Below are 25,701 nucleotides of genomic sequence, written 5' to 3' on the forward strand. Positions count from 1 at the left end.
GCAGTGATGTGCTACCCCTGCTAGCACGGTGTGATGCTGTGCCATTAGCACTCAGGCTGGTATACAGTGTTGTCGTACTGTCACCCTGGGGGGGCCCATGTGTCTCTAAAGTGTCCCTCCGGGGCCCTCGGTAATCTGTGTGAAGTCACTCAGTGTCCTCTCTCTCTCTCCTTTCATCTCTTCTCCCCACAGCGGCGAATAAGTCCTCAGCCGTGATGTCGACCCACATCGTAGCCTGTCTGCTGCTCTATCGCCACAGACAGGTAGGACTCCAGCCCCCCCTTCTCTCTCGCCACAGACGAGTGAGGTCGACTTGACTTCACTACAAGCACCAGCGTATTTGTCTACAGAATATATAATCCCCCCCCCCCCCGGCTTTGTTGACATAGACTGGCTCTTCTAACCTCGCCTGACCCTCCGCCCCCCCATCGCTTCCACGAAACCAGACCTCTCTGACTCTGTGACCTCTTGTTTCCCTGCGTCTATTATACCACCTCCTCTCTCTCTCGCTCTCGCTCTCGCTCTCTCGCTGTACACATTCCTCGTCTGTTGTTCAGACCAAGGTGATCCTCTCCCCATTCATATCACATATCATCCCTCTCCCTGGCTGATCTTTGAGTTAGGGGTGAACTGCTGCCATCTTCTGACCAAGGAGTGTAATTAGCCATTGTTACAGCAACATTTAATCCTTGGTTCCACTTATAAATGTGTACTATTTGGGCGGCATGTAGCTCAGGAGGTAGAGCGCGTTGGCTGGTTACCGGAAGGTTGCTAGTTCAACTCCTCCGAGTGTCCAGGGGTCTCATTTATAACCGTTGCGTACGCACAAAACGGGGCTGAAAGTTGCGTACGTGACTTTTCACGCCAAGGTTGTGATCTATAATAAACCAACTTGACGGGAAAATGTGCGCAGCCCTAAGCAAACTCTGACCCATGCGTACGCATGGTTTGGAGGAAAAGGAGAATTGGCGACACAGACGGTGTGGTGGTGAACTGAAGTCAGACCGAAGAATTGCAGAGTGAGAAGAACGATTATGTTTTATCATCGCCCTTCATCAATTTAATTTCAACCCGTATCATGCGTTAAATCCTAATCAGAATAATTTAAGTCCACTGCGTTATTTCTCAGTTATAACTCCAGAAATATCTCCTTAGAATAGAAATAAAAAGAAATTCTCTATATTTAATCCCGTCACTCCATACTGTCCACTGACGGCGCGACTGCATGGAATAAAGCATCTGTCCAACATGTGTCAATAACATAATATTTTTATGTGACACTGTAAACACATGATCAAATGTCAATTAAATCCCAAGTGTGAAAAACCAAGCCACACTCATCACAATCGTTGTCCGTTACTCTTGATGCTTTTCATGACAAATCAGGCATTAAAAAGGGGTTATGTTCAAGAACATTTTACGTGGGTAATTACAAACTGATTATCCAAGGCGTTCTCGTCAGTCTTATTACCGTAACCCTATAAATACAGAGGTGAGCGCCGTGGTAATGCTGCACCATATGGCACTTCTGGCGGACCATGCAGGATTCGGAGGGAGAGGGTATTTAGGGACCATAACGACTTATTGGTAGGCTACATAAAAATATGTAACTCTATGTCAGACCACTTCTTTTTTAATTCTGGGACTGTGCGCTCCGTGCTACTGACAGAGTTCACTGCTGCAGCAACATGTTGCCACTCACTCTGCTTTTTGTTGTTGGCGATTCCAATCCCATGACCGCCGAACAAAACTACCTTTCGGGCCTCCATCTCACCCACAAGTGTCTCCACTTCAACCTCCGTGAAATTTCGCTTTTTTGATTTTCTCAGTACTTCTGCCATTATTTCCAACAAGACATAATACCGGCATCTGAGTCTGTTTTATATGCAGATCGCATTCATGAGGTCATTTGCATTGACCATTTATGGTTAAAAAGGGGCGTGTAGAGGGCGGAACGTGAAGCTGATTCAGCTGCGCACAATTATAGTCAGTATGTGATTTATAAAGCAAAGATTGCGTACAAGTGTGCGTACGCAGTGTTTTATAAATCTGAATATTTTTTGGCGCACGCAAAACTTGGCTTCTGGGCGTACGCACATTTTTAGTAACGATCCTACGCACAGTTTTATAAATGAGACCCCTGGTGTCCCTGAGTAAGGCACCTCACCCTAAATGCTCCCGACGAGCTGGCTGTCACCTTGCATGGCTGACTCCGCCGTCGGCGTGTAAACGTGTGCATGAACGGGCTAATGTGAGGCCATATTGTAAAGCTCTTTGAGTGGCCACTGGTTAGAAAAGCGTGGTATAAACCATCAGTTATATCCTTATATTGAGTGTAGTTTCACACAGGAAAGCAATAGAGGGAAGTAGCTTTTGTGGCATCGTTATGTTGTGTTAAGAAAACCGTGTACAACGCTACAGTGTTTTTCGCTCATGAGCCACTCTCCTATATCACGTCCATGGAGTCACTGCAGCAGTGAGAGCAGGTTGTGACGGCGGTCTGCTCCCCAGGGGGTGGTGCTGTCCAAGCTGGTGGAGGACTTCTTCAACATGAAGGAGGAGATCCTCTCGCGGGACTTCGACCTGGGCTTCTCCGGGAACTCGGAGGACGTGGTGATGCACGCGCTCCACCTGCTGGGCAACTGCGTCAATGTCACCAGCAGCTCCAACCGCAACGGCGAGTTCACCGTCGCCCCGAGCAACACGGTGCCGGCGCTGTTCGAGCTCAACTTCTACAGCAACGGCCTCTTCCACGTCTTCATCTCCGACGCCGTCATCGGTAGGGAGGGGGCTGTGGTGCTCAGTGTGTGTGGGGTGCTCAGTGTGTGTGGCAGTACGCAGTGTGATACTGCGATGCCATAATGAGTCTGCAAGCAGGACGTGCGACACCAAGTGTGCGACGCTAAAGGCTTTGTTATGGTTCCGCGTCGACGCAACGCAAGGGGTTTTACCGACCCCCGTTACGTCCTTGCGTCCAAAAAGTTGTAACCTTGCGTCGAGACGACGAAGCAGCAAGGGGCTGTGATTGGTTCGCTCGCTTAAACCCGCCGCAGAACCAACACAGGTTCACGACTGCGTCGAAGCGTCGGCGCATTGCGTTGCATCGACGTGGAACCATAAATAGGCCTTGAGTGTGCTGCGTTTAGTGTGGGACGGACGGTGTGAGATGCTTCACGTGCCATGCCAGGGGCGTGATGGCGCTCTTCCATCTGCATAGATAGTCTTCCCTAGTGGCTATCCATTCGTTTTGGCCCATACCCCCTACAACTGACACCCTTGATAGAGTCACAGTCACGCCTGCTGTAAATGACCTTTACATCCCCCCCCCCCCTTAGCCTGCAGCGTGCTGGCACTGCAGCGGGAGCTGGCGGCCGAGAGCCAGTCCTCCCAGAGTGCTGCGGTGGGCGGCGCAGTGACCGCCAGCTGCACCCTGCTGAGCCAGGAGAGGCTGATCCGCAAGGCCGCAGGACTCGCCCACTTCCTGACCAATGAGGTGGCGGTGGCGCCGGTAAGTCCCGCCCTCGGCCACCCCCCCCCCCCCACAGTGATTGATGTGTAGCGATGACGAAATACAGGTTCATAAAAAACATTTAATCATCGTCCTGGTGAAAATGCATTTAGTAAAAATAAAGTATATCTCTGCTTGATAATGGATTGATGAAGTTAATCACAATAGTTAAAAAATAAGAAAAGACATTATACTACTATATATTATTGTAAATATACATTTACAATAGTATATATATAGTATATATAGGGGCGGCATGTGGCTCTTGAGGTACAGCGGGTTGACCAGGAGGTTGCTAGTTCGATCCCCGGCTCCTCGTAGAGTGTCGAGGTGTCCCTGAGCATGTCGCCCCACCCTGCCAGGAGTTAGGCAATATTATAGAGTGCTCAAAGTGGCCACTGGTAAAAAAGCTCTATGTAACTGCAGTCGATGATTTATATGTTCATAAGAATGCATAGTTTATACAGTACAGTAGTTGGTTTGTATTTCAACCCCCCCCCCCCCCCCCCCCCCCCCCCCACGGCGTCGGGGCAGGTCCTGATATCTCCCTCTTGTCCCGTCTCCCTCAGCCCTGTCAGACGGTCTACCAGGTGTTCCACGACGCCGTGGCACGGTTGATCCAGTACGGGGTCCTCTACGTGGCAGAGGTCAGTCCACTGCCTCGGGGGTCTTCCGTCTCACGCTGGTCACGGGACCCACACACAATAAACATTATATTATTTTGTCATTTATTTTACATCGCAGAATATTTGTGTGAAGTTCTGGGCCAACACGGAATCCACAGGTGGGGCGACAGAATTCTAAAGTGGGGAAAGCGTTGCTGCTCTATATTGCCCCCGTGTGTCAGAAACAGACAGGTCACCCAGCGTGTTTTCTTTCACTGTAGCATTTGTGTCATGGAACTAGCATACCCACACACGAAGCGTGTAACTAAATAAGAGACTAACAACATGTAGCCTGTAACGGTACTGGTATGCTAGGCAAATACCTAGTGGTGTATATATCGGGGGCTAGATGGTGGCTAGGTCCTTGGACCCCCTATCTAAAGAAAGGGGCTGGTTTCAATCCACTAAATAGTCAAAATAAGATAACATATATTTTATCCTAGTTGGGATTACCTTCTCCTCTTGCAGTGGCACAGTTTTCAACGTGTGTGTGTGTGTGTGTGTGTGTGTGTGTGTGTGTGTGTGTGTGTTTTTCCTGTGTGTGTGTGTGCACACCAGGAGGACCAGGAGGAGTTGAGCCCCAGCCCCACCGAGGAGCCGTGGCCCAAGAAGTTCCCCGAGCCCCTGTCCTGGAGGAGCGACGAGGAGGACGAGGACAGCGACTTCGGGGAGGAGCAGAGGGACCGCTACCTCAAGGTCTGTGCCCCCTTTGGCCTTAAGACGCTCATGTAGAAGGCTTTGAGTGGCACGGCTTACAAAAGAGACGGAAATACAGAGGCCATGTTGCTTTTCCCATGTTACTGACTTGAACTTTTGATTTGTTTGCTCTCTCTCTCGCTCTCTCTCTCTCTCGCTCTCTCTCTCTCTCTCTCGCTCTCTCTCTCTTCCCCCCCCCCCCACCCCCCCTGCAGGTGAGCACCTCCGCCGAGCCCCAGGAGTTCTTTGTGTTCCTGCAGCGTCTCCTCAGCCCGGTGCTGGAGGCGTACAGCGGAGCGGCCATCCTGGTCCACAGCCTGAAGCAGCCGGTGGACGAGAGGGAGTACACCCAGCAGCTCTTCAGATACCTGCTGACCCGCACCGAGAGGGGCGTGGCCGCCTACGGTAAGCTCTCTCTGATTGGTTCAAAGAGGGCTGAGACACGACGAGACACAGCCCTCGGATAGGTTCCAAGATACAGATAAGCTTCATTTATCCCGGACTAGGATTTGGGTATCACAGAATGTCAGTAATATTCAAGGGAAAATGTAATCAAATATAGTGAGTAAAATGCGATAAATAATGCATGTAAAAAATATATTTAAATACGATTATGAACATTCAGAAGAAAAAAATATATACTTTTTGCAAATGTACAGAAAAAAAAAAAATATATACCGGTACTGTATATTTGAGAAAGAAAAAGTACATAATGTATGTAATTGTGGCCAACACTATGGTATATTCTTCATTAGGTTTTATACCTTTTTTACTCTGTTGTTTGATTGTCTCCTGATTTCTTTATGCACATTGTTTGTTATATTCACGGTAGATTATTTATGTTGTGATTCAGTCATGTGAACTGCAGTTTGGTGAAGGTTCCCAGTTGACCAATCATGCATCTGTTTTCCTCTAGGTGAAAGTGCAACGCACTACCTGGTCAAAAACACAGTGAAGACGTTCAAAGAGCTTGGGGTGAGAGCAAACATAAAAAGCTAATCCTTTTAATAATAATTGATTAATGTGACATCAGTTGTGCTGAGTTGAGAACTGGTTAACATCTGGGAAACTATCATAATCATACTGTCTAAATTTTTAGACAAGCAACAATGACACTGACATCTTTACCCGTTCCTACGATGTGATTGGCTCTCCAGGTTCTGAAGGAGAGGCGGGAGAACAGGGTGACGACCCTGGAGCTTAGCACCACCTTCCTACCTCAGGCACACCGCAGTAAACTCCTGCACTACATCCTGGCCTTCATCCTGCAGTGACCCCACCCAGGTCCTCCAACACCTCCCTCTCACCACCCCCCCACCCACCACCACTACCAGGACCCCAACCCCCCGTGGAAACAAGGGCTTCTACTGGCTACTTCTTATTTCTCCCAGGTGCTATACTCTGTGGAAAGCTTTACCAGGAAGTGCCTTCATACGCTAGTCGCTAACCGATAGCCGTTAGCTCGAGGAGTCGCGAGGCCAGCCTTCTGTCACTGTTTGCTCAAGGGCACAAGTCTCGTCTTAGCCGTAGAGGGAAACTAGCGCTTGGCTGCTAGCCGCTAGCTCTTGGCCGCTGGCAGCTAGCCGCTGGCTCTCAGCTGTTAGCTGCTAGCCGCTATCTCTTATCCATTAGCTCTCAGCAGCTAGCTTTTAGCAGCTAGTTTAACGTATGAACACCCCCAGTGGACGCCCAGAGGTACTGCCCTCTGTCCCGTGTAGATCCTAAACCCCTGGAAGAAATGGGTTCAAAGGTGGAATGAATCTTTAAGGAAACTTTTGAAATGATGATATTACCCTTTCCAACTCTTTAAATAATTATTGTGGTATTGAGAGCAAACTCCATGCAAAGCATGCTTCATTTCATGCAAACGTCGAAAGTCAAACCATCGAATTCTGCATCAGGAATGGCCGTCGACTGGAAAGCGTTTTTATGTCGAATTGTAAACTCATGCAAGTTAACGGATGAATCCGGAAAAAAATATATGTTAAACTTCCCTCAAAAGACAAAATGTACAAATGTGTATAATGCGTAACGCATCAGTGTTGAAGAGCAGACTCTGAAAGCCATTCAACGTTACATGCTAAGTTACACGCATGAAATTAGAGGTGTCATGGTGAAAAAACATTTGATGTATACACCATTTAATCATAAATATAGATACATAGTTACAACTTTTGTTGTTTCATACATCTAGTAACTATAGAAAACCCTTAGATTATATAGTCTCCCCGCTTAAAACTAGCTAGATGTACTGGATGAAATACCAGCATAGTTCGAGCCTCAAACTCTAGTAGCCAAGTGCAATGATTTATTTTTCTCTCTCAGATAAGATGATTCAAAAGGAGATGTAGATTAATCAAAAATATGTAACCTATTTCTAAAACGACAAAGGTTGAAATTGATTAAGCACAGAAAAATGTCTAGATTTAAAGATGATGAAATCTAGGTTTGGCAGCCTTCTATTTTAGATGTTTTCTCCAGATATTTGGATACATATTCCAGTACCACTGATGAAGCAGGCCGAATAGTTCTTGCTGTCACTCTTGGGTATTATTTTGACCAGGCTAATGAGATGCTAACTTTGAGATGTACATATCCACTAGTTCCCCTGTCGGCAAACCCGTGTTAGCTCAACCACTTCTGGTTCAAGATGAGGAAAAACACTTTGCATTGTTGTGTCATTGACATTATTTAACCTAAATATTGGTGTTAAAGAAGAATGGTTTTCAAATGGGATTGTCAAAATCATTTTTGTCTGTATCCATTCATTTCTTTCAACCGAAAACATAAAAATGATTGCTTGAGCAGTCAAGCGGATCGAACAAAAGTTACCCTTAATCTTTTAACATGAAGTGTAGGTGATCTGAAGAAGCATGAAGATGTGTGTGTGTGTGTGTGTGTGTGTGTGTGTGTGTTTCTGTGTGTGTATAGGCCAAGTTGGGAAGACTTTGGAAGGGGGATGTTTGGGGCATTATATGAAACAGTGTAAATATGTTGAATATTAAATTATGAACGTAAAATGACTGTCAAAATGGAGCCCCCTTTGGTTGGTTTTGTGAATAGAAGTGAAGTCTCTGTGGATGTTGAATGGTCAGTGATACAAGTCAAACCCTTAAAAATAAAAATGTGACTACAATATATATTTTTGAATCGGTTGGCATGACCCATGTTATGGAATACCTTCAAACAAATGTAGAGTCATTTGTCCACGGCATTCAACAATCAAATGCTACAATCCACAAGAAGGATGTGTCATGTGGTCTTTGTTGAGGGCAACTAGTTATGTATCCGATCTGTGTGTGTGTGTTGAGATTAAGCTGCTACCAATGTGTAGGCCTACCATATGAACACCATCATTTCAATGTCTCAAACAGGACAAACGACTATTATAGCAATACTACTGCAGCAGCTTCAACAGATCCCTGATGGGAAGCCAACACACAACAACAACTCTGTTTTGAACTTTACTTTGCCGTACTGTATGTACTATCACATACATGTACTTCACTGTACTTGCTGTACACTGTATGTACTCTGTACTGTACTTGAAGAATCCTCTGGGCGCCTCAGTACTTCCAAAACAAACTCTGTGCCCAACCCGAGAAATGTCTTTATCGTGTGTGTGTGTGTGTGTGTGCGTGCGTGTGTGCGTGTGTGTTCGGTAAAGTCTCCCCCCCTCCCCTCCCCCGTCACCTCTTGAATGTAAGTTTCGTCCGGGGGGATTTCGAACCGCCGGTCGCCGTGACGATCGTGTTACATGTTGTACGCACAAACGTGTCGCAGTCTAACGACCTCTTGAAGTGAAAGAAAGAGCTTCCCCATTGCTAGCATACTGAAAAACAATGCAAAAACATCTCCTCGGTAGCTGAAAGTACTGATGTGTGTATCAGATACCGGATTCTCTCTCTCTCTCTCTTCTCTCCTCTCTCCTCTCTCCTCTCTCTTCTCTCTTCTCTCCTCTCTCTGCGGTTTGCTGTTTCCGTTTTGTGCATGTTAACACCCGGCCAGCCGGGAATAAAAGAAATGTCAATAATAGTAACAAAAAATAGGAACAATTGCACTTGAGTTTACCGTTAGAGGAATCACCAGCCAACTGGCAGAATAAGTCCTTTTTTTGTTGTTTGTTTGTTGAAACAAAATCAATGTCCAAGCACTGTTGACATCAGTAGGATTTGTTTTTGATTAAATTAATGATCGATTAACCAAAATGCCTGTGCTGTGTCACTTTCTTATGAGGATAAGGGGTGCTAGTATCTCATCTCTTTTTTTTTTTAAATATAATTCAAGGTTTTCAAAGCAAGGGCCTCACTGGTATTTTGAGTCTTTCTCACTCTCTCTCTCACACACACTGCACGCATCTCATTCTCTCCCTGTCTCACTTGTCTTGTCTAAAAGTTACTATTCAGCCGTTTCACTTAATTATATATATCATTGGAATTAAGCGAAAGCAACAATGAATTAAAATGACCATTTATGATCAGGTATGGGTTAAGGCTTAACCTGTACCCTGTGGCTTAACCTGATGACATTTTAACGCACGAAATAAGAGGAGAAATAGAGGAGAGGATGGAGAGGAGCTGACAAGACAGTTACGGTACTCGCACACATGAGGAGAATCTTTACATGTGGTCACTATGAACTACAAACTTGCAATTCTTCAGCAATTTGAATATGTTCCATTAGTCTTAAAAGGCAACAGATAAACTATTTATACTGATTGCTATTTGACTGGAATGTTTCTATTCCACTGAAATTATCTATAACAATGATAAGTAGGCATACACATTACATTTTTTGGCTTTTCCTTTTTATTTAAATCACAAGAGTGCAAGAACATTGTAGTTTTTCCATCCACTATTCAGACTTTAAAAACAATAGAAATGATGAATTATTATTTGATTAAAATGAGTCCTCTTCTACATAAATGCCAATGTTAAAAATGTTATAGCATTAAACATGTTAAAGCATCTGGTGAAAACCGACAAAATATAAAGTGTAATCTAACCATTTACTGTGCATTGGGTGATATTCAGCAGCTGTTTATATTCTTATAGAATTTTTCCTTGTTCAATGCCAGCAGTACGACATTAATACAGATCTCTCAGATCAAAATTGTATAGACCCCATTCAGGAATCAACATTGGTACATTTGGTCATTTGATTATTAAACAAAGACCCTGCTGTCTGTTTGACTGTTGAGAGGGTCAGCGGGGTAGAGCTTATACTACCAGCCTAGACCTGGAGAGAGGATTGGATAGAGAGGCTCACTAAAGGTGCAGCCAGCAGCAAAGAAGATTTGAACCCTGGCTTCCATATCATAAAAGGAGAGCAGACCCTCGTCATAGTCACCAAACAGCCCCACCTTCTGCTCTCAGAGGGAGGCAGAAAGCAGGGTCATCTTCTCAGGGGTGAATATCAGCTCACTCACTGGCTAATGCTAAACGCCATATAATCTTGTCTTTATCCTGGACCCCAAAGTAAAATCTCCTTGCGGTGAAACTCTTGCCTCGTAAGAACAAATGTTTGCATGTCAATTTCTGAAGGTTGTTTGAGAGTTTATCCTCTAGGCCTCCGTGATGTACTTGTTTCCCATCCTCAGACAGGATGAGCTGGGGATTAATTGTATCAGGATCCAGAGTCACATTTACTTCATACTGCTGGTCCCACTTTAGTTCATCACCACGCAGCTTCTTCACCTCCATGTTCAGTGTCTCCTCCAGCTGATCCAGGGATCACCTCAAGGTCCCTACGAATGACGGAGGACGGACCTCCACCATCGTCCAGTCCGTGGGTGGAGGATTCATCAGGGATCTGAAGGTTTCGAGGAAATTGAGGTTGATTTCAGAGTGTGAGAGCAGCTCCACCTCTGAGCTTCTATTGCTCAGACCTTCTATTTCCTGCTCCAGCTCTTTGAGCTCAGCTTGTTGAGCTTTCTCTGTTGATATCAGTTGCTCTTTGACCGTTTGGTTGAGATCATCCTGTTACTTTTAAATGCAGCACATCAGATCAGTGAGGACCTGCACATGAGGAGTAGGAGGAGGAGGAGGAGAAGAGGGTGTAGTCTAATGGGAGGAGGAGGAGAAGAGGGTGTAGTCTCATGGGAGGAGGATGAGGAGAAGAGGGTGTAGTCTCATGGGAGGAGGAGGAGGAGGAGAAGAGGGTGTAGTCTCATGGGAGGAGGAGGAGAAGAGGGTGTAGTCTCATGGGAGGAGGAGGAGGAGGAGGAGAAGAGGGGGTAGTCTTATGGGAGGAAGAGGAGGAAGAAAAGGGGGTAGTCTTCTGGGAGGAGGAGGAAGAAAGGAGGAGGTGCACTGTTTTTGGTCACTGCCGGGAGTGGGAGGAGTGTCTTAATGGTCCGTGATCCTTGGAGGAGGGCGTGGGAGGCGTGCTTGTTTCTCTGACCTCCGGTCAGAGGAGGAGGAGGAGGAGTGGGGACACCCAGCCGAGATTCTGAGGAAGAATTTGCTGTCAGAGCGAGGCTTGCTAGGATAGTTCTTTAAGGTTGGCTGTCGAGGATGAGGAAGAGGCAGGTGAGACGGGTGTGTGTGGTTCTGTCCAATAAACAGCGTCTGGACTGCATCGTCAGGGTGAGTCCTATCAGGGTTAGTACGCTTTCAATACAGGGTCTCTTTGCAACTATTCAAACACTAACCACATTCTCTCTCTCTCACTGGGTCCCTCTCTCGACTTAAATCTATAATATATATGTATATATTTATATAGATATATTAATCAGGGTTTTGTGTGTTTTTGTTGTTGCTACTTTTCCTTTCTCTTTTCTTTCTTTCAATTCACACAAACACACACACAGGGATAGAGTGCAGAGGTCATATATTACCATAATGTTTGTGTCTTCACCAGGTGAGCTCCATAGGTAGACAGGTGTTGGATCATGTGACCTTGATGTGTGGCGTGAGGTCGCTCCAAATCTTTGGTCTCGCCATTTTCCTAGGTGAGAGATTCAAACTCTGGTACCGCCGGTCCGACCATACTTTCTAGTGTGAAGGTGTTGCTCTGTGTGGGAGGAAGAAGAGTTTGTTTTTAATACATTTCCCGTGGAATGCTGACGGGAGTTAACGATGTAATGCGATGACGTCATAGAATAAACAGAGGCAGGATAAGGAGAGGGCCTCACCTCATCTACATTCGAATGTGTTTTATTTAGGCAATTCTTTGTTTCTTTGTTTGAAAATATTTATTTATTATATTCTATATCTATTTTTTATCGTTTAAATCGATTATTCACCAGGAATAGTTTTGTTGTTATGAAAATAAATCATAAAAAGCTTACATGCAGGCCATATCGACGGGAGATAGTTTTATGCATGCCTTCCACAGGTGTCGAGGACAGACTCATTCCTTATCTACATTTCCCTTTATCTTTGTTCTTTAACCAGAACATGAGTATCTGTTTGTGGATTTGGACCAGAATCTAGGAAAGTACTTAGGAAAAGAATGGAGGAGAACTTCAACAAAGGTGAGTCAACACATCTTCTCTGAACGTCCCTTTGGGAATGAAGAAATTATCCAATCTACTATAATATGATCAAATATGACATAAAAATCGATCTAAATTCGTCCATTTCTGATCGAATCGTTTCAGGGCACATTTCTTCTATTTCTAAGGGTGCAGCACTATGTGGAGAGTGTAGAACTAATCAAGTAAGTTGGGCTTAACATGGCCATTAAATAACCGCTAACATTGAAGAAAATCATGTTATAGCATTAAATCATGAGATTTATCACTTATGTGAGATTTTTTGTTGTTTTTAGGGACAGTACATCACAAGAGCTGTATTACAGCGATCTGAGACGGAAGATGTTAGATTCTCTATGCGACCAGCAGGAGGTGCTGTTCCTCCAGTTGGCGGCTGCGGCGCTACAAGCCGAGTTGGGGGACGCTGAGGAGCAGATTCTGGGAGACGGGGATGAGCAAAATGGAAAAGAGAACACAATCGTTTCAGAGAAGAAACAAAACCAGAATTATTTTCTTCCTGAAGATTATTTTCCATCTTGGGTTAAGTGTCTCTTTGTGTTTAACTTTTATTAAGGCCCACAGTTAAAACTTTTTTTTATTTTCACACCCAGGCATATCTGTCTTTATGTAAAAGAAAAACGAGCCCAAACATTAAAAGGCTGCATGTCCGTTGTCTGTGTATGAAGTCATCAAAAACAAATGTAGGTCTAGTTAAATTTTTTAATTGTTGCTATTGACATCAGAAGACCATCATAAATATTTATTTAAATGCATGTATTTGACCACGTACTTATATTCTGAACACATTTATTACGTTCTAACAATATTTAATGGTTGAGACAATTAGCAATAAATAAGAGCCTCTCAGGAGTACATTTCCTCCAAGCAATAAGCGTGGTGGAGACCCAGCTGAGGGTTGTTTTGGTTTTGTGTGGCTCCAGCTGATCAGGCATCGCGGCCGTGACTTCCTCCTGCGGCACGCTGGCGCCCTGCACGCCTCGCTCCGAGGGTTGGCCCGCCCCTGGGCTGTCCGGCGCTTCATAGAGGACGCCAGCGCCCTACAGGACGTCCCCGTCACGGTCTACACCCTGAGACAGGTCTGAGGGTCCGCCACACCTCACACACTTCTACTGTGTGTGTGTGTCTCTTTCTCACTCTCTCTCTCTCTCACCACACACATCTCTCATTCTCATTGGTATTTTTACTGGTAAGTATGGAATGCATTAATTCAATTCAGTCTAGAAGTAATGAAATGATTCTAGTCATTAATGGTAATTAGTTATTTAGGAAGAAACATAGGGATTCCAGGAGCAACTCAAAATAAAGTGAGATGCTCCTGGAATCCTGGAATGTGTACTTATATAGCCTACTTATACTCATACTGAGCCAGTATCCTGTGTACATATACTAAAGTAAAGATTGAGCTGCTGGGCTCCTCAGTGAGGACAGATAAAATGAGGAAGTAGACTTTGAACAACAGCGAACTACGTGTAAAGCCTTTATGATGAGGTCAGTGGAGAAATACACTCCTCGATGTCAATTGAGCAATGCACAAAATTACAACATAAGCTACAACCAGTAATTCCTACATGCACATGTCTAACATAAATATCTTCAGGAACTAAACCAACCTTGACAACAACAACTATAGTAATCAAGAATGATAAGGGAGTTACATGAATTATGTTAACAGCTTAATATCCTCTGTAACAGGAACGTCTGTAATGCTGGCAAACATAATAAGGTTGACTACTAACTGAGCCGGTCAGCGGTCTGTAATTCAATACTATCCCCTAGTGGCCGGTGGTAAACTCTGCATCCCCACCAGTCCGGAAATCTATGAATGGGAATAGCTTAACGGACTCAGTCCTGTATCCAATGGCCCTTCTCGGGCTTGTAGCGTCTGGTTGGTATCCTTGTGCGGCACGGCTGTCCAAGATGGGACGACTGCGACGCTGGAAGCGATGCACCCGGGCAGACGCCTGTAGGAACGGGGACATCCCGGGCCCCGAGATCAGAGGATGCCTCACCAGGGGCCTTGGTGGGGAGGTGTCCAAAGCCGTGTCACGGGGTCCAGCTGCTGCCTGTGGAACAACACCCTGGGGCATCACCGGGCCGGGGTGGACAGGTAGGGGCTGGCGGTCCAGGGTCGCGGGTTGCGGCAACAGGGCAGTTGGCTGCTGTCGGGCGTAGGGGATGTCTGGAGTGTAGCCGCGAAGGAATCGCCGGTTGCGCAAAGTCAGGCGCCCCGACCCGTCAACCCTAACCCGATACTGACCATGACCCAGTGACTCCACCACGACCTGTCCCAATTGTGTGGACTTGGGCCCTGCTGATTCGGGAGGAATACTATCTTACCAAGTACCAATGGGCGGAGCGGTCTCGAGTGAGCCCTCAAAGACTCAGTGGTGCGGGACATCCGGGTCCGAAGGGCGTCCTCCTTCGCCGCCCTTGCCTGATGCCAGAGCGACCGGATATGAGGGTTCGAGAACTTTTCTAGTCTGTTGACGAATGAAAATGAGTCTCGAAGGGGACGACCAAATATAATCTGCGCCAGTGAGAGGTTGCAGTTGGGGTCAGGTGTGTTGCGCAACTGTAAAATGGCACGCAAAAAGCGATCATGATCAAGACCAGCAGTTGGGCCAGTGTTGGACACCAGAAGGCGCTGAGCAGTCTTCACCGCAACCTCCGCCCTCCCATTTGACTGTGGAAAACCGACCGAGGACATTCGATATCTGACGTGCCATAATCGGAGGATGTCCTCTGTATGACTAGCTTTAAACTCTGGACCACCATCGCTCGAAAGTTCCTCCGGCACGCCAACGGTGGCAAAGAACGTGCGCAGGTGGCGAACCAAGCCAGCCGAGCCTCCTAGATCAGTGTCTGCTGTGGAGCATAGGACCACCACCCAGCCCGAGAGTCGATCTCCGACAAACAGGTAGTGGCGGCCTCCATAATCAAAGAAGTCAGCGAACACCGCCTCGAATGGGGTGGAAGGTGGTGAGGATGGTAGGGGGGCGTGGCTGCCTGTGACGGAGCACCCTCGACATCCCGGGCCAGAAGAGTGGCATGGTTGCACTTGCCAGGCAGGTACACGATATCAAAGCACCATGGGAGGGGGACGCTGCTTGAGTCTGAACAGGCGTGAGTTTTTTATCTTATCTAGCGTGCGGTCGCCGAAGATCTCCACAAGGGGCTTATGGTCGGTGACTACGACGAGGTTGTCGCCTCCTGGTGTGAAATACCGTGTCTAATCCAGGCCCCAGGCCACGGCCAGGGCCTCTCCTTCGGTCGCCGCATAGCATTGCTCCGCCGAGGATAGTAACCGTGAACCGGCGAGGGTGATCCGCCATCCTCCTGGGCAACAGTCAGCTAGCACTTAACCCTAAATTGGGGTGGGGGAGGCTGTCCCTGTTATCTCACTGCAAGTCACTTGGAGTACAGTGTCTGCAAAGCACAACAACTCTAACTTACGCACAGAGAAAAGTGTCCGGGAACCCAAATAGGAATGATAACGGCATCCTTTCCATTAGAGTCAACCCATAGAAAAAACACAATTAACATTGTTAATTTCCTGTTAACCTTTGTTCCTTTCTTTTTTTTAGCAAATATGTAGTAAAATGTATTCACAGGAAGTGTGACGGGAGGGTCACAGCCAAGGATTGGGAGCCATGTTGGGGGTATATGTAGGTCCACAATGTGAACTGATTTTCCCTGTCAAAATAATTTAAACACTGTAATGTGAAAAATCGTAGGACTGCAGAATGGACAATGGATGCTGTTGCAGCAGTCTGTGCATTTCTGCAGGGAAGGGGACACCTGTCACCTGAATGGTGATGTGCCTGTTGATAGACTGGAATAACAGAGATTAGTATCGTAAAGTTGGGCAAGAAAATAAAAGTTACTAGCAATATATTTAAATACTAAATTTAAATATATTGCTAGTAACTTTTATTTTCTTTATGTTATGGGTAGTATTTAAATACTACCCATAACCTAGTCATGGATTATCCATAACAAACACCATGTTCGAACATAAGGGTGCTCATAAGTGTACCTGGTACCAGAGTACCCTAGGCCGAAGATCAATGATCGATTTTGTGATCGTGTCATCTGATCTGAGGCCGCATGTTTTGGACACTCGGGTAAAGAGAGGGGCGGAACTGTCAACCGACCACCATCTGGTTGTGAGTTGGATCAGGGAATGGGGGAAATTTCCGGATAGACCTGGTAAACCCAAACGAGTAGTGCGGGTGAACTGGGAACGTCTGGAGGAGGCCCCCGTCCTAGGTATCTTCAACTCACACCTCCGGCTGAATTTTTCTGGCATTCCTGTGGAGGTTGGGGGCATTGAGCCGGAGTGGGCGGTGTTCAAAGCCTCCATTGCTGAAGCTGCGGTGGCTATCTGTGGCCTCAGGGTCTTAGGCTCCTCAAGGGGCGGTAACCCTCGGACACCGTGGTGGACACCGGTGGTCAGGGAAGCCGTCCGATTGAAGAAGGAGGCCTTCCGGGATATGATATCCTGGAGGACTCCTGACTCGGTTGCAGGGTACCGACAGGCCCGAAGGGCTGCAGCTGCTGCCGTGACGGAGGATAAACAGCGGGTGTGGGAGAAGTTCGGAGAGGCCATGGAGAAGGACTTTCGGTCGGCACCAAAGTGTTTCTGGAAGACTATCCGGCACCTCAGGAGGGGGAAACGGGGAACCATCCAAGCTGTGTACAGTAAGGATGGGACTCTGTTGACCTCAACTGAGGAGGTCGTCGGACGTTGGAAGAAACAATTGAGGAACTCCTTGCAGATGATGTGGTCCTCATGGGATCATCGGCCTCTGACCTTCAGCACTCACTGGATCGGCTGGCGGCCGAGTGTGAAGCGGCTGGGATGAGGATCAGCACCGCTAAATCTGAGGCCATGACTCTTAGCAGGAAACCGATGGATTGCTTACTCCGGGTAGGAAATGAGTCCTTAGCCCAAGTGAAGGAGTTCAAGTACCTCGGGGTCTTGTTCGCGAGTGAGGGTACTATGGAGCGTGATATTGGCCGGAGAATCGGAGCAGCGGGGGCGGTATTGCGTTCGCTTTGCCGCACCGTTGTAACGAAAAGAGAGCTGAGCCGCAAGGCAAAGCTCTCGATCTACCGGTCGATCTTCGTTCCTATCCTCACCTATGGTCATGAGGGCTGGGTGATGACCGAAAGGACGAGATCGCGGGTACAAGCGGCCGAGATGAGTTTTCTCAGAAGGGTGTCTGGCGTCTCCCTTAGGGATAGGGTGAGAAGCTCAGCCATCCGTGAGGAACTCGGATTAGAGCCGCTGCTCCTTTACTTAGAAAGGAGTCAGCTGAGGTGGTTCGGGCATCTGGTAAGGATGCCCACTGGGCGCCTTCCTTGGGAGGTGTTTCAGGCACGTCCAATGGGGAGGAGACCTCGGGGAAGACCCAGGACTAGGTGGAGAGATTATATCTCAACACTGGCCTGGGAACGCCTCGGGATCCCCCCGTCAGAGTTGGTCAATGTGGCCCGAGAAAGGGAAGTCTAGGGCCCCCTGCTTGAGTTGCTCACTATTGAATTACAGAAACATTTCACCGTTGGTTGTGGTATTCGTTATGGTTATGGTCATAAGATTGCATGACTCATAATAGTAATAGCCATTTTTTTTATACAGGCTAGGTTTGTTTTAGTAGCCTATTAGATGTTCCCCGGGAGAAACACTTTTCTGAGAGACACTTTTCTGCTCCGGTGGCTCTGCACCTTGGACAGCGCCATTAGATCATGACAGTTTTGCTAAATCGTGTTGCTGTGTTATCACATTGGTGATTACGGATGACACTAAATAAACCACAGCACGGCTTTAACATGAATTTTACTCCATATATTTATAATTATTATGAACAGGTTAACTCTCACTTACTTCCATGAAGGAAGTGCAGCTAATTTTTCAAAAAGGTATTATTATATTGAAATTTAGCGAAAAGTAAATAAACCACGGCACGACTTTAACATGAATATTACTCAATATATTAAGCATATTGACAGTCACACTTACTTCCATGGTTCATCTTTGGTTTCCGATTTAGCGGTGTGTAAAAAAAGTTTAAAAAATAAATCACTTCCGTCACACCACCAGAGTACTTCCGTCGTTGTTGAAACGCCAGGGTGCTGCCCTCCGGGGCTGCAGCTGGACCGTACTCCAAAATCACAAGAGTCATTCCACATGTGAGGAGCTCCTGTTTTGAACCGGCATCAAGGAACCATGGACATCTTTCTTGCACCTTAAAACTAGTGGTGCCAAGATGATGCCTCATGAAACGTCAAAGCCTCGCAGCCAGATGAACCATCAAAGTGGTTCGACCTCGAAGCTTCAAATCAGTACGCTACCGACACCTAGTGGTGAATGAAATGATGATGAAAGAAAGAGTTTCCTGTGACGATGTGATGTTTGCTAAGTACAACATCAAAACATTTGAGAATTAAGGTCATTTCAGTGATACGTGTGAGTGTGCCGTTCATATATAGCCTATCTCCCGAGCTCATGGTAGAAAACAAATCATTTGACAAAGATTTTAAGTCATCCCGGGCAAAATAGAATGTCTTATCATTATCAACTGCAGTAGCCTACTAATAATCGTAATAATATAACTGTATGATGACTGAGAATGAGTGTGATTAATTACATAGCCATTAAAGTGATCTTGGAACTGGGTAGTGTCTTTTTTTTTGTAAAAATGTGCCAATTGTGAACCCATATCGCGGAACAGCCCGAGAAGAAGCCTCGAACGTCACACGCTACGTAATTTCGCCTACGTGAATCCTACTCGATACGGAGCTTGGGGGGAGGAGCCGAGGTACTCGAAACATGACCCGATGCCTCGACGCAAAGCATAACTTCACTACTTTATGTCAGAGTATTAGAGTGTTTACGGTACTCTGCTTTACGGCTGTCGTAACGTAGCTGTTGATGTTTACTCTAGTGGGTGTTACGGCAGTGGGAGGGGCTTTCACATGAGTCTTCACCGGTATGCTGTGGACATGAACCCGAGAGCTCCTGGATAAAGTCAGAAGTAACAACTTACCTGTGTCTGGACATTCCGTGTTTTATTACATGGTGTCAGAAGTGGCCAGTGGTTTTGCAAAGAGTGTAAATCATGGCGAAGTTCAACCCACCGGAGAGTTTTAGCTTTGATAAACCGACGGAGTGGACCGACTGGAAAAGGCGGTTCGAGAGATATCGGACGGCTACGGAGCTCAACAAGAAGTCGGGTGAAGTACAAGTGTGTTCCCTGGTGTACGCAATGGGGAGTGAAGCGGAAAATATTTTCAAGTCGTTTACTTTTACTGACCCAGGACACCAGAATAATTACAATATAGTGATGGAGAAGTTCGACGAGTAATTTTTCCCGCGGCGGAATGTAATCCATGAGCGTGCCGTTTTCCACCAGCGCGTGCAGCGGCCTGGCGAGCCGGCAGAGACTTTCATCAGGGCTCTCTATGATTTATCAGAACACTGCGAGTTCGGGGAGGGTAGAGATGAAAATATTCGGGACCGAATCGTGGTGGGGATTCAAGATAAAGAGCAGTCTCGTAAATTGCAGCTCATGGCGGATCTTACACTGGCGCAGACTATACAGTCTGTTCGCCAGTCAGAAACAGTGAACATGCAGATCAGTGCGCAGGCAGCAGAGGCCATGGCAGCCACGGCATCCATACAAGAGGTGCGGGGCGCGCGGAAGACGAATATAAAATGGCAGCGCAACGCCGAGAGAGCGGGAAAGACGGAGGACGGGAGGAAGTGCAGCCGGTGTGGGAAAACAGAGCACAAGGATCCAGAGAGATGCCTCGCTCGCAATTCAGCTTGCAACAAATGCGGCAGGAACGGACATTGGCAGAGCCAGTGCAAAACCAAAGCGGGGAGGGAAGTAACAGAGGCAGATGAGCAGAGTGAATACTTCCTGGGATCAGTGAATGCAAACGCGAGTGATGAGTGGACAGTGCAACTTCTGCTGGGTGCAACTCCTGTTAAGTTTAAGATCGATACTGGGGCTGATGCTAGTGTAATGTGTGAAGAGACTTTCAGTATGCTCATTCCAGAGAGAGAACTGAAGCAGACTAGTGTATTTTTGACCAGCCCAGGGGGTCAATTAGACTGTAAAGGACAATTTCAAGTTAACACCACATACAAGAAGAACTCATACTCATTCCCAGTGTATGTTATCAGAGGAAAGTCTGTCAACAACTTACTCAGTAGATCCACTGCAGCTGAGATGGGCCTCGTGAAACGGATCGAGGAGGTCCATGGTGCCTTTGGAGTGGAGAGCATGGCACGCTCAAGACGGAGCCTGTGAGGGTACAGCTCAAGGACAACGCCACCCCGTACGCGGTGCAGACTGCGCGCAGGGTCCCAATACCGCTGACGTCCAAGGTCAGGGAGGAGCTGCGCCGCATGGAGGAGTACGGCATCATAGAGGAGGTAACCCAGCCAACCGATTGGTGCGCCCCCATGGTGCCCGTGCTCAAAAAGAACGGAAAGGTTCGTATATGTGTGGATCTTAAGAAACTAAATGAACAGGTAAAGAGAGAGAGATTCATCTTACCTACACCAGAGGAGATTACAGCAGAGCTGTTTGGAGCAACGGTGTTCTCCAGCCTTGATGCAGCCTCTGGGTTCTTCCAGATTCCTCTGCACAGTGAGAGTAGCCTACTGACCACATTCATTACGCCATTTGGCAGGTACTGTTTCCGGCGCTTACCATTCGGGAAAACGAGCGCCCCAGAAATTTTCCAAAGGAAAATGTTGGAGGCACTTCAAGGCCTACAGGGCGTCTCAGTTTACATGGATGACATTGTTGTGTATGGAAAGGACATGGAAGAGCACGACCTCCATCTCCAGAAGGTCCTGGAGAGAGTCAAGTCTGCTGGGCTCAAGCTCAATAAGGAAAAGTGTAAGCTCAGACAAGAGCAGCTCAACTTCCTGGGCCAGGTGGTCGATGCCACAGGCGTGCGGCCGGATCCAGCAAAGGTGCGAGCAATCCGGGAGCTCGCTGCACCAGAGAACGTCCACGAGCTCAAACGTATCCTGGGCATGGTGAACTATCTCGGTAAATATGTGCCGAACCTGTCCACAGTGGGCCAGCCACTGTACGAGCTGCTCCGGTCCAAGACAGCTTGGACCTGGGGTCCCGCACAACACACAGCTTTTGAGAAGCTAAAAGAGCTACTGATGACATCGCCAGTGTTAGTGTTTTATGACGTCAACAGACCCACCGCTGTCTCAGCTGATGCAAGCAGCTATGGGCTCGGTGGCGTGCTGTTGCAGCTCCATGGACCAAACTGGAAACCAGTCGCATACTGCTCAAGGAGGCTGACAGACGCAGAGACCAGATACGCGCAGATTGAGAAAGAGTGCCTGGCGAGTGTCTGGGCCTGTGAACGGTTTGAAAAATACCTCTACGGCCTGGAGAGTTTTGAACTTGTGACAGACCACAAGCCCCTGGTCCCACTAATGAACAGTAAGGACTTAGACAACGTTCCATTAAGGTGCCAGAGACTTCTAATGCGGCTCATGCGCTTTAAGCCAGTGGCTGCGTATGCGCCGGGGAAGACCCTTGTTGTGGCAGACACACTGTCACGGAGCCCTCTGAGCAACGCGGAGGAGGGGAGAGACACACACTCTGAGGTTGAGTGCTACATTGCAGCAGTCATGGACAGCGTGCCAGCTACCCCACAGAAGATGAACAACATCAGAGCAGCTACTGCAGCTGATGAGAAGCTGCAGACAGTGATCAGGTACATTGGGTCCGGCTGGCCGGAACACGCATGCCAAGTACCAAGCAACATACGTGAGTACTTCTCTATGAGAGATGAACTTTCAGAGTATGGCGGGATGGTTGTGAGAGGAAGCCGCATCGTGATACCAGGGACGCTGAGGGCAGACATCCTTGAGAGAATCCACGACGGACATCAAGGGCTCTCAAAGTGTCGGGACAGGGCAAACGCCGCTGTCTGGTGGCCCGGCATCTCCTCACAACTGAAACACAAGGTGTTGTCATGTCAGTCCTGCTGTGAGTTGAGAAGAGCACAGCAGAAGGAGCCGTTGATCTCTACCCCGCTCCCCGACAGACCATGGCAGCGCATAGCTCTGGACCTATGTGAACATAATAAACAGAACTACTGAATCATCTCAGACTACTACTCGAGATACATCGAGATATTGCACATGAAAACAACAACAAGTGCTCATGTCTCTCTGAAGCTGAAAGCTATATGCGCCCGTTACGGCATTCCAGATGTGGTCGTCAGCGACAACGGGCCGCAGTTCACAAGCACAGAGTTTCAAGACCTCGCCCGTGAGCTTGACTTTGAACACGTCACCTCAAGCCCACACAACGCACAAGGCAACGGTCACGCAGAGAGGGCGGTGCAGACCGCAAAGCGAATATTGAAACAGAACGACCCTCTCATCGCACTCATGTGCTACAGGTCAACACCATGCAGCACAACTGGAGCCAGCCCAGCTGAACTACTAATGGGCCGGAAGATTCGAACGACACTGCCTACCCTCGAGAGAAACCTGCAGCCCTCATGGCCCGACGGGCAGCGCATCAGGCAGAAGGACGAGGCAGAGAAGAAGAAGCAAGCCTTCTACTACAACAGACGCCATGGGGCCAGACCCCTACCCCCACTTCAGCCTGGTGGTAACGTCCTCACCAAGCTGGACCACCAGAAATCCTGGACAGCTCCTGCAGTTGTGACCGCTGAGAGTGTCACGCCACGCTCTTACATCATCCAGACGCAGCAGGGGGCAAGACTCAGGCGCAACCGGCGCCACCTGCAGGAGATGCCTGCTCCACAGCCGCCTGGAGGCAAAGTCTTACCTGTTTGCACGGACAATCCGGACATCAATCGACAGCAGGGGGACTCCAGTGTCAGCATGCATGCTGGTGCTGAAAATCTGTCACAGACCAGGTCTGGACGGATCTCTAAGCTAGGGTGACCATACGTCCGTATTTCCCGGGACATGTCCGTATTTCACGTCCTGTCCCGGGTGTCCCGGGTTATTTTTAGAAAGTGAGGAAATGTCCTGGTTTTTAAAATTACCTTCTTTGGACCATTACATTTACATGCACTAGGGCACTGCCCACGGCGCTGCGTGCGACGTAGCCTAATCCCCGCCCCTATGCTGTCAGCCCTATTAATTAGAACGTAGACAACGTGACTGTCAGTCATACGCAAGCAACATGCCGAAGCGCAAGTGCTTGTTTACCGACGAATTACTAAAGAGTTTCCCGGCTTTCAGACCGGGTCGAGACAAATGGGAAGCCTTGTGCACAGTGTGCAAAGCAGGCACATATGTCTCGGTGTCCAATGGAGGTGCAAGAGATCTGAAAATCCACCTGGACACCGAGAAGCACAAAACAGCTGTCCGAGGCGAGGGTAGTGCAGTGCTAGCTCGAACGCAGTACTTTCTCAGACCAGGGAACGAGGATGCAGTGAATGCAGCGGAGGCTTTTACTGAAAAGCATTTTTAATAAAACAACTGTAAATATCTTGTTCTGTCTATATAATATAATATACCGGTATAATTGAATAATAATAAAATAGGCCTACTATTAAAGCAGCAGCATCCTCCACATGAGGATGCTCCACATCCCCCCCCCCCCCCGACAAGGTGTCCTGGTTTTCCCAAATGAAAATATGGTCACCCTATCTAAGCCAGTCATCAGACTGGACTTGTGAGTTAACATGTCCTCGCACTCATGGCCTTTGGGGGGGAAGAAGGGAAAAGAGTTCCAGGTGTGGTAACCTTTAAACCACATAAAAGAGTTCCAGGTGGTAAAGCCACATAAAAAGAAAAAGAGTTCCATAGAATTATATAGTATTATATATTATATATTCCATATAGTTATAAACTGATGTTTTAATATCAAAAGAGTTCAGGAATGCAAACTGTTATCTTATAGTGAAAAGTAATTTGATAATCGTTTGATAATCTAAAGGTTTATTGAATATAAGTACTACAGAAGACAGACCAAGGGTTGAATGTCGTTTATTGATATTTAATGAAGAATGACATTGTTTACATTTCACAGGATGTTTAATGTGGTCCTGCTTATTGCTACAGAATAGCATTGTTCTTTACAGAATGTTTATCTGTTTACTTTATTGAGGAAAGTAGAACTAAAAAGGGGAGATGTCAGAGTATTAGAGTGTTTACGGTACTCTGCTTTACGGCTGTCGTAACGTAGCTGTTGATGCTTACTCTTGCCAGATGAACCCGAGAGCTCCTGGATAAAGTCAGAAGTAACAACTTACCTCTGTCTGCAACGTTTTACTTCTACAACGTTTTACTCCTACCGTTGGTTATGGATCATTCATCACTAAAAAGAAGGTAGATCAGTTTATAATGTCTATCGGTTATTGGTATAATAATCTAATATTGGGGAAAGGGTCCGTGTATTTATCAATTTTATTTTGCAGACCCATTTTACTAAAGAGAAATACAACGTTTGTTTATTGTTTCACTTTGTACTAATAACTAGGTGTGTCCACATTGGAAAACCTAGTACGCAAGCATAGTCTCACAATAGTCTCGCGGTAGTCTCGCAAAGCCAGACCAAACTACAGCAAGTAGAATGACCATGGCATTACCATGGCGGAGGCAGGTAGGTACCTTTGGTCCATGAGGAGAATGGGCACTCAGGAGGGGCGTAACTGGACGCACTTCCGCATTTCCCTTTTCCCGCAACGATAACACATGTCACCTAACCTGTTGCCCTCTGGCAGGCGCTTCAGGTCCATATATGCCAGAACAAATAGGCTCAGGAACAGCTTCTTTCCAAAAGCTGTCACCATACTCAACTCAGATCTGCACTGATGTTTGTTGTCTGTTTGTGGTCTTTACTGTGTATTTAAGTTTTACTGTATTTACATTTTTATTTATTTTTATTATATATATATATATATATATATATATATATATATATATATATATATATATATATATATATATATTGCTTTTGTATATTATTATATATTATATGTTCGATAACTATGTGTGCACTTTTAAGGAGCTGCTCATTGCATTTCGTTGTACTTTGTATAATGACTAAAGCTTTCTATTCTATTCTATACCGGCCCTCTATTAGTAGTCTAATTATTAGACATATTTAATTCCTTATTCTGTATAACCTCATTTGAGGAACAAGACCACACTTTAGAATAGGGACTATATTTTGAGTTAACAAGACTTAATTAATAGTTAATACAGGTAATATAACCATGTAGTTTTGCGTGGTATTCCATAAGAATAATAATTAATTAATAATAATAATTCATTATATTTATATAGCGCTTTTCAATGA

At 46.7% G+C, this 25,701-nt stretch overlaps 2 protein-coding genes across 7 annotated transcripts in view; both read left to right on the plus strand.

Moving 5' to 3' along the window:
* The window catches only part of gpam (glycerol-3-phosphate acyltransferase, mitochondrial), a 29,462-nt gene extending 20,385 nt beyond the window's left edge, over window positions 1-9,077 (plus strand). For all 5 annotated transcript variants that reach the window (XM_030339950.1, XM_030339955.1, XM_030339952.1 and 2 more), the window contains exons 14-21: window positions 193-263; window positions 2,512-2,779; window positions 3,336-3,508; window positions 4,078-4,155; window positions 4,732-4,869; window positions 5,085-5,274; window positions 5,786-5,844; window positions 6,027-9,077. In XM_030339950.1, coding sequence (XP_030195810.1) covers window positions 193-263; window positions 2,512-2,779; window positions 3,336-3,508; window positions 4,078-4,155; window positions 4,732-4,869; window positions 5,085-5,274; window positions 5,786-5,844; window positions 6,027-6,143 — 1,094 coding nt within the window. In that variant the 3' untranslated portion in view covers window positions 6,144-9,077. The remainder of the gene's footprint in view (window positions 1-192; window positions 264-2,511; window positions 2,780-3,335; window positions 3,509-4,077; window positions 4,156-4,731; window positions 4,870-5,084; window positions 5,275-5,785; window positions 5,845-6,026) is intronic.
* A 2,136-nt stretch (window positions 9,078-11,213) lies between these two features.
* LOC115531055 (FERM domain-containing protein 1-like) lies at window positions 11,214-13,599 on the plus strand. Of its 2 annotated transcripts, none has more exons than XM_030340066.1 (5): window positions 11,214-11,471; window positions 11,731-11,821; window positions 12,267-12,346; window positions 12,473-12,531; window positions 12,643-13,599. In XM_030340066.1, the coding sequence occupies exons 1-5, from the start codon at window positions 11,385-11,387 to the stop codon at window positions 12,917-12,919; spliced, it is 594 nt and encodes a 197-aa protein (XP_030195926.1). In that variant the 5' UTR covers window positions 11,214-11,384; the 3' UTR covers window positions 12,920-13,599. The 2 variants fall into 2 exon arrangements, with proteins under 2 accessions (XP_030195926.1, XP_030195927.1); XM_030340067.1 differs by having other exon boundaries at window positions 11,256-11,456; window positions 12,643-13,378.
* Window positions 13,600-25,701: the final 12,102 nt, after the last annotated feature.

Source organism: Gadus morhua, chromosome 18, assembly GCF_902167405.1.
Source record: "Gadus morhua chromosome 18, gadMor3.0, whole genome shotgun sequence".
Taxonomy (NCBI): domain Eukaryota; kingdom Metazoa; phylum Chordata; class Actinopteri; order Gadiformes; family Gadidae; genus Gadus; species Gadus morhua.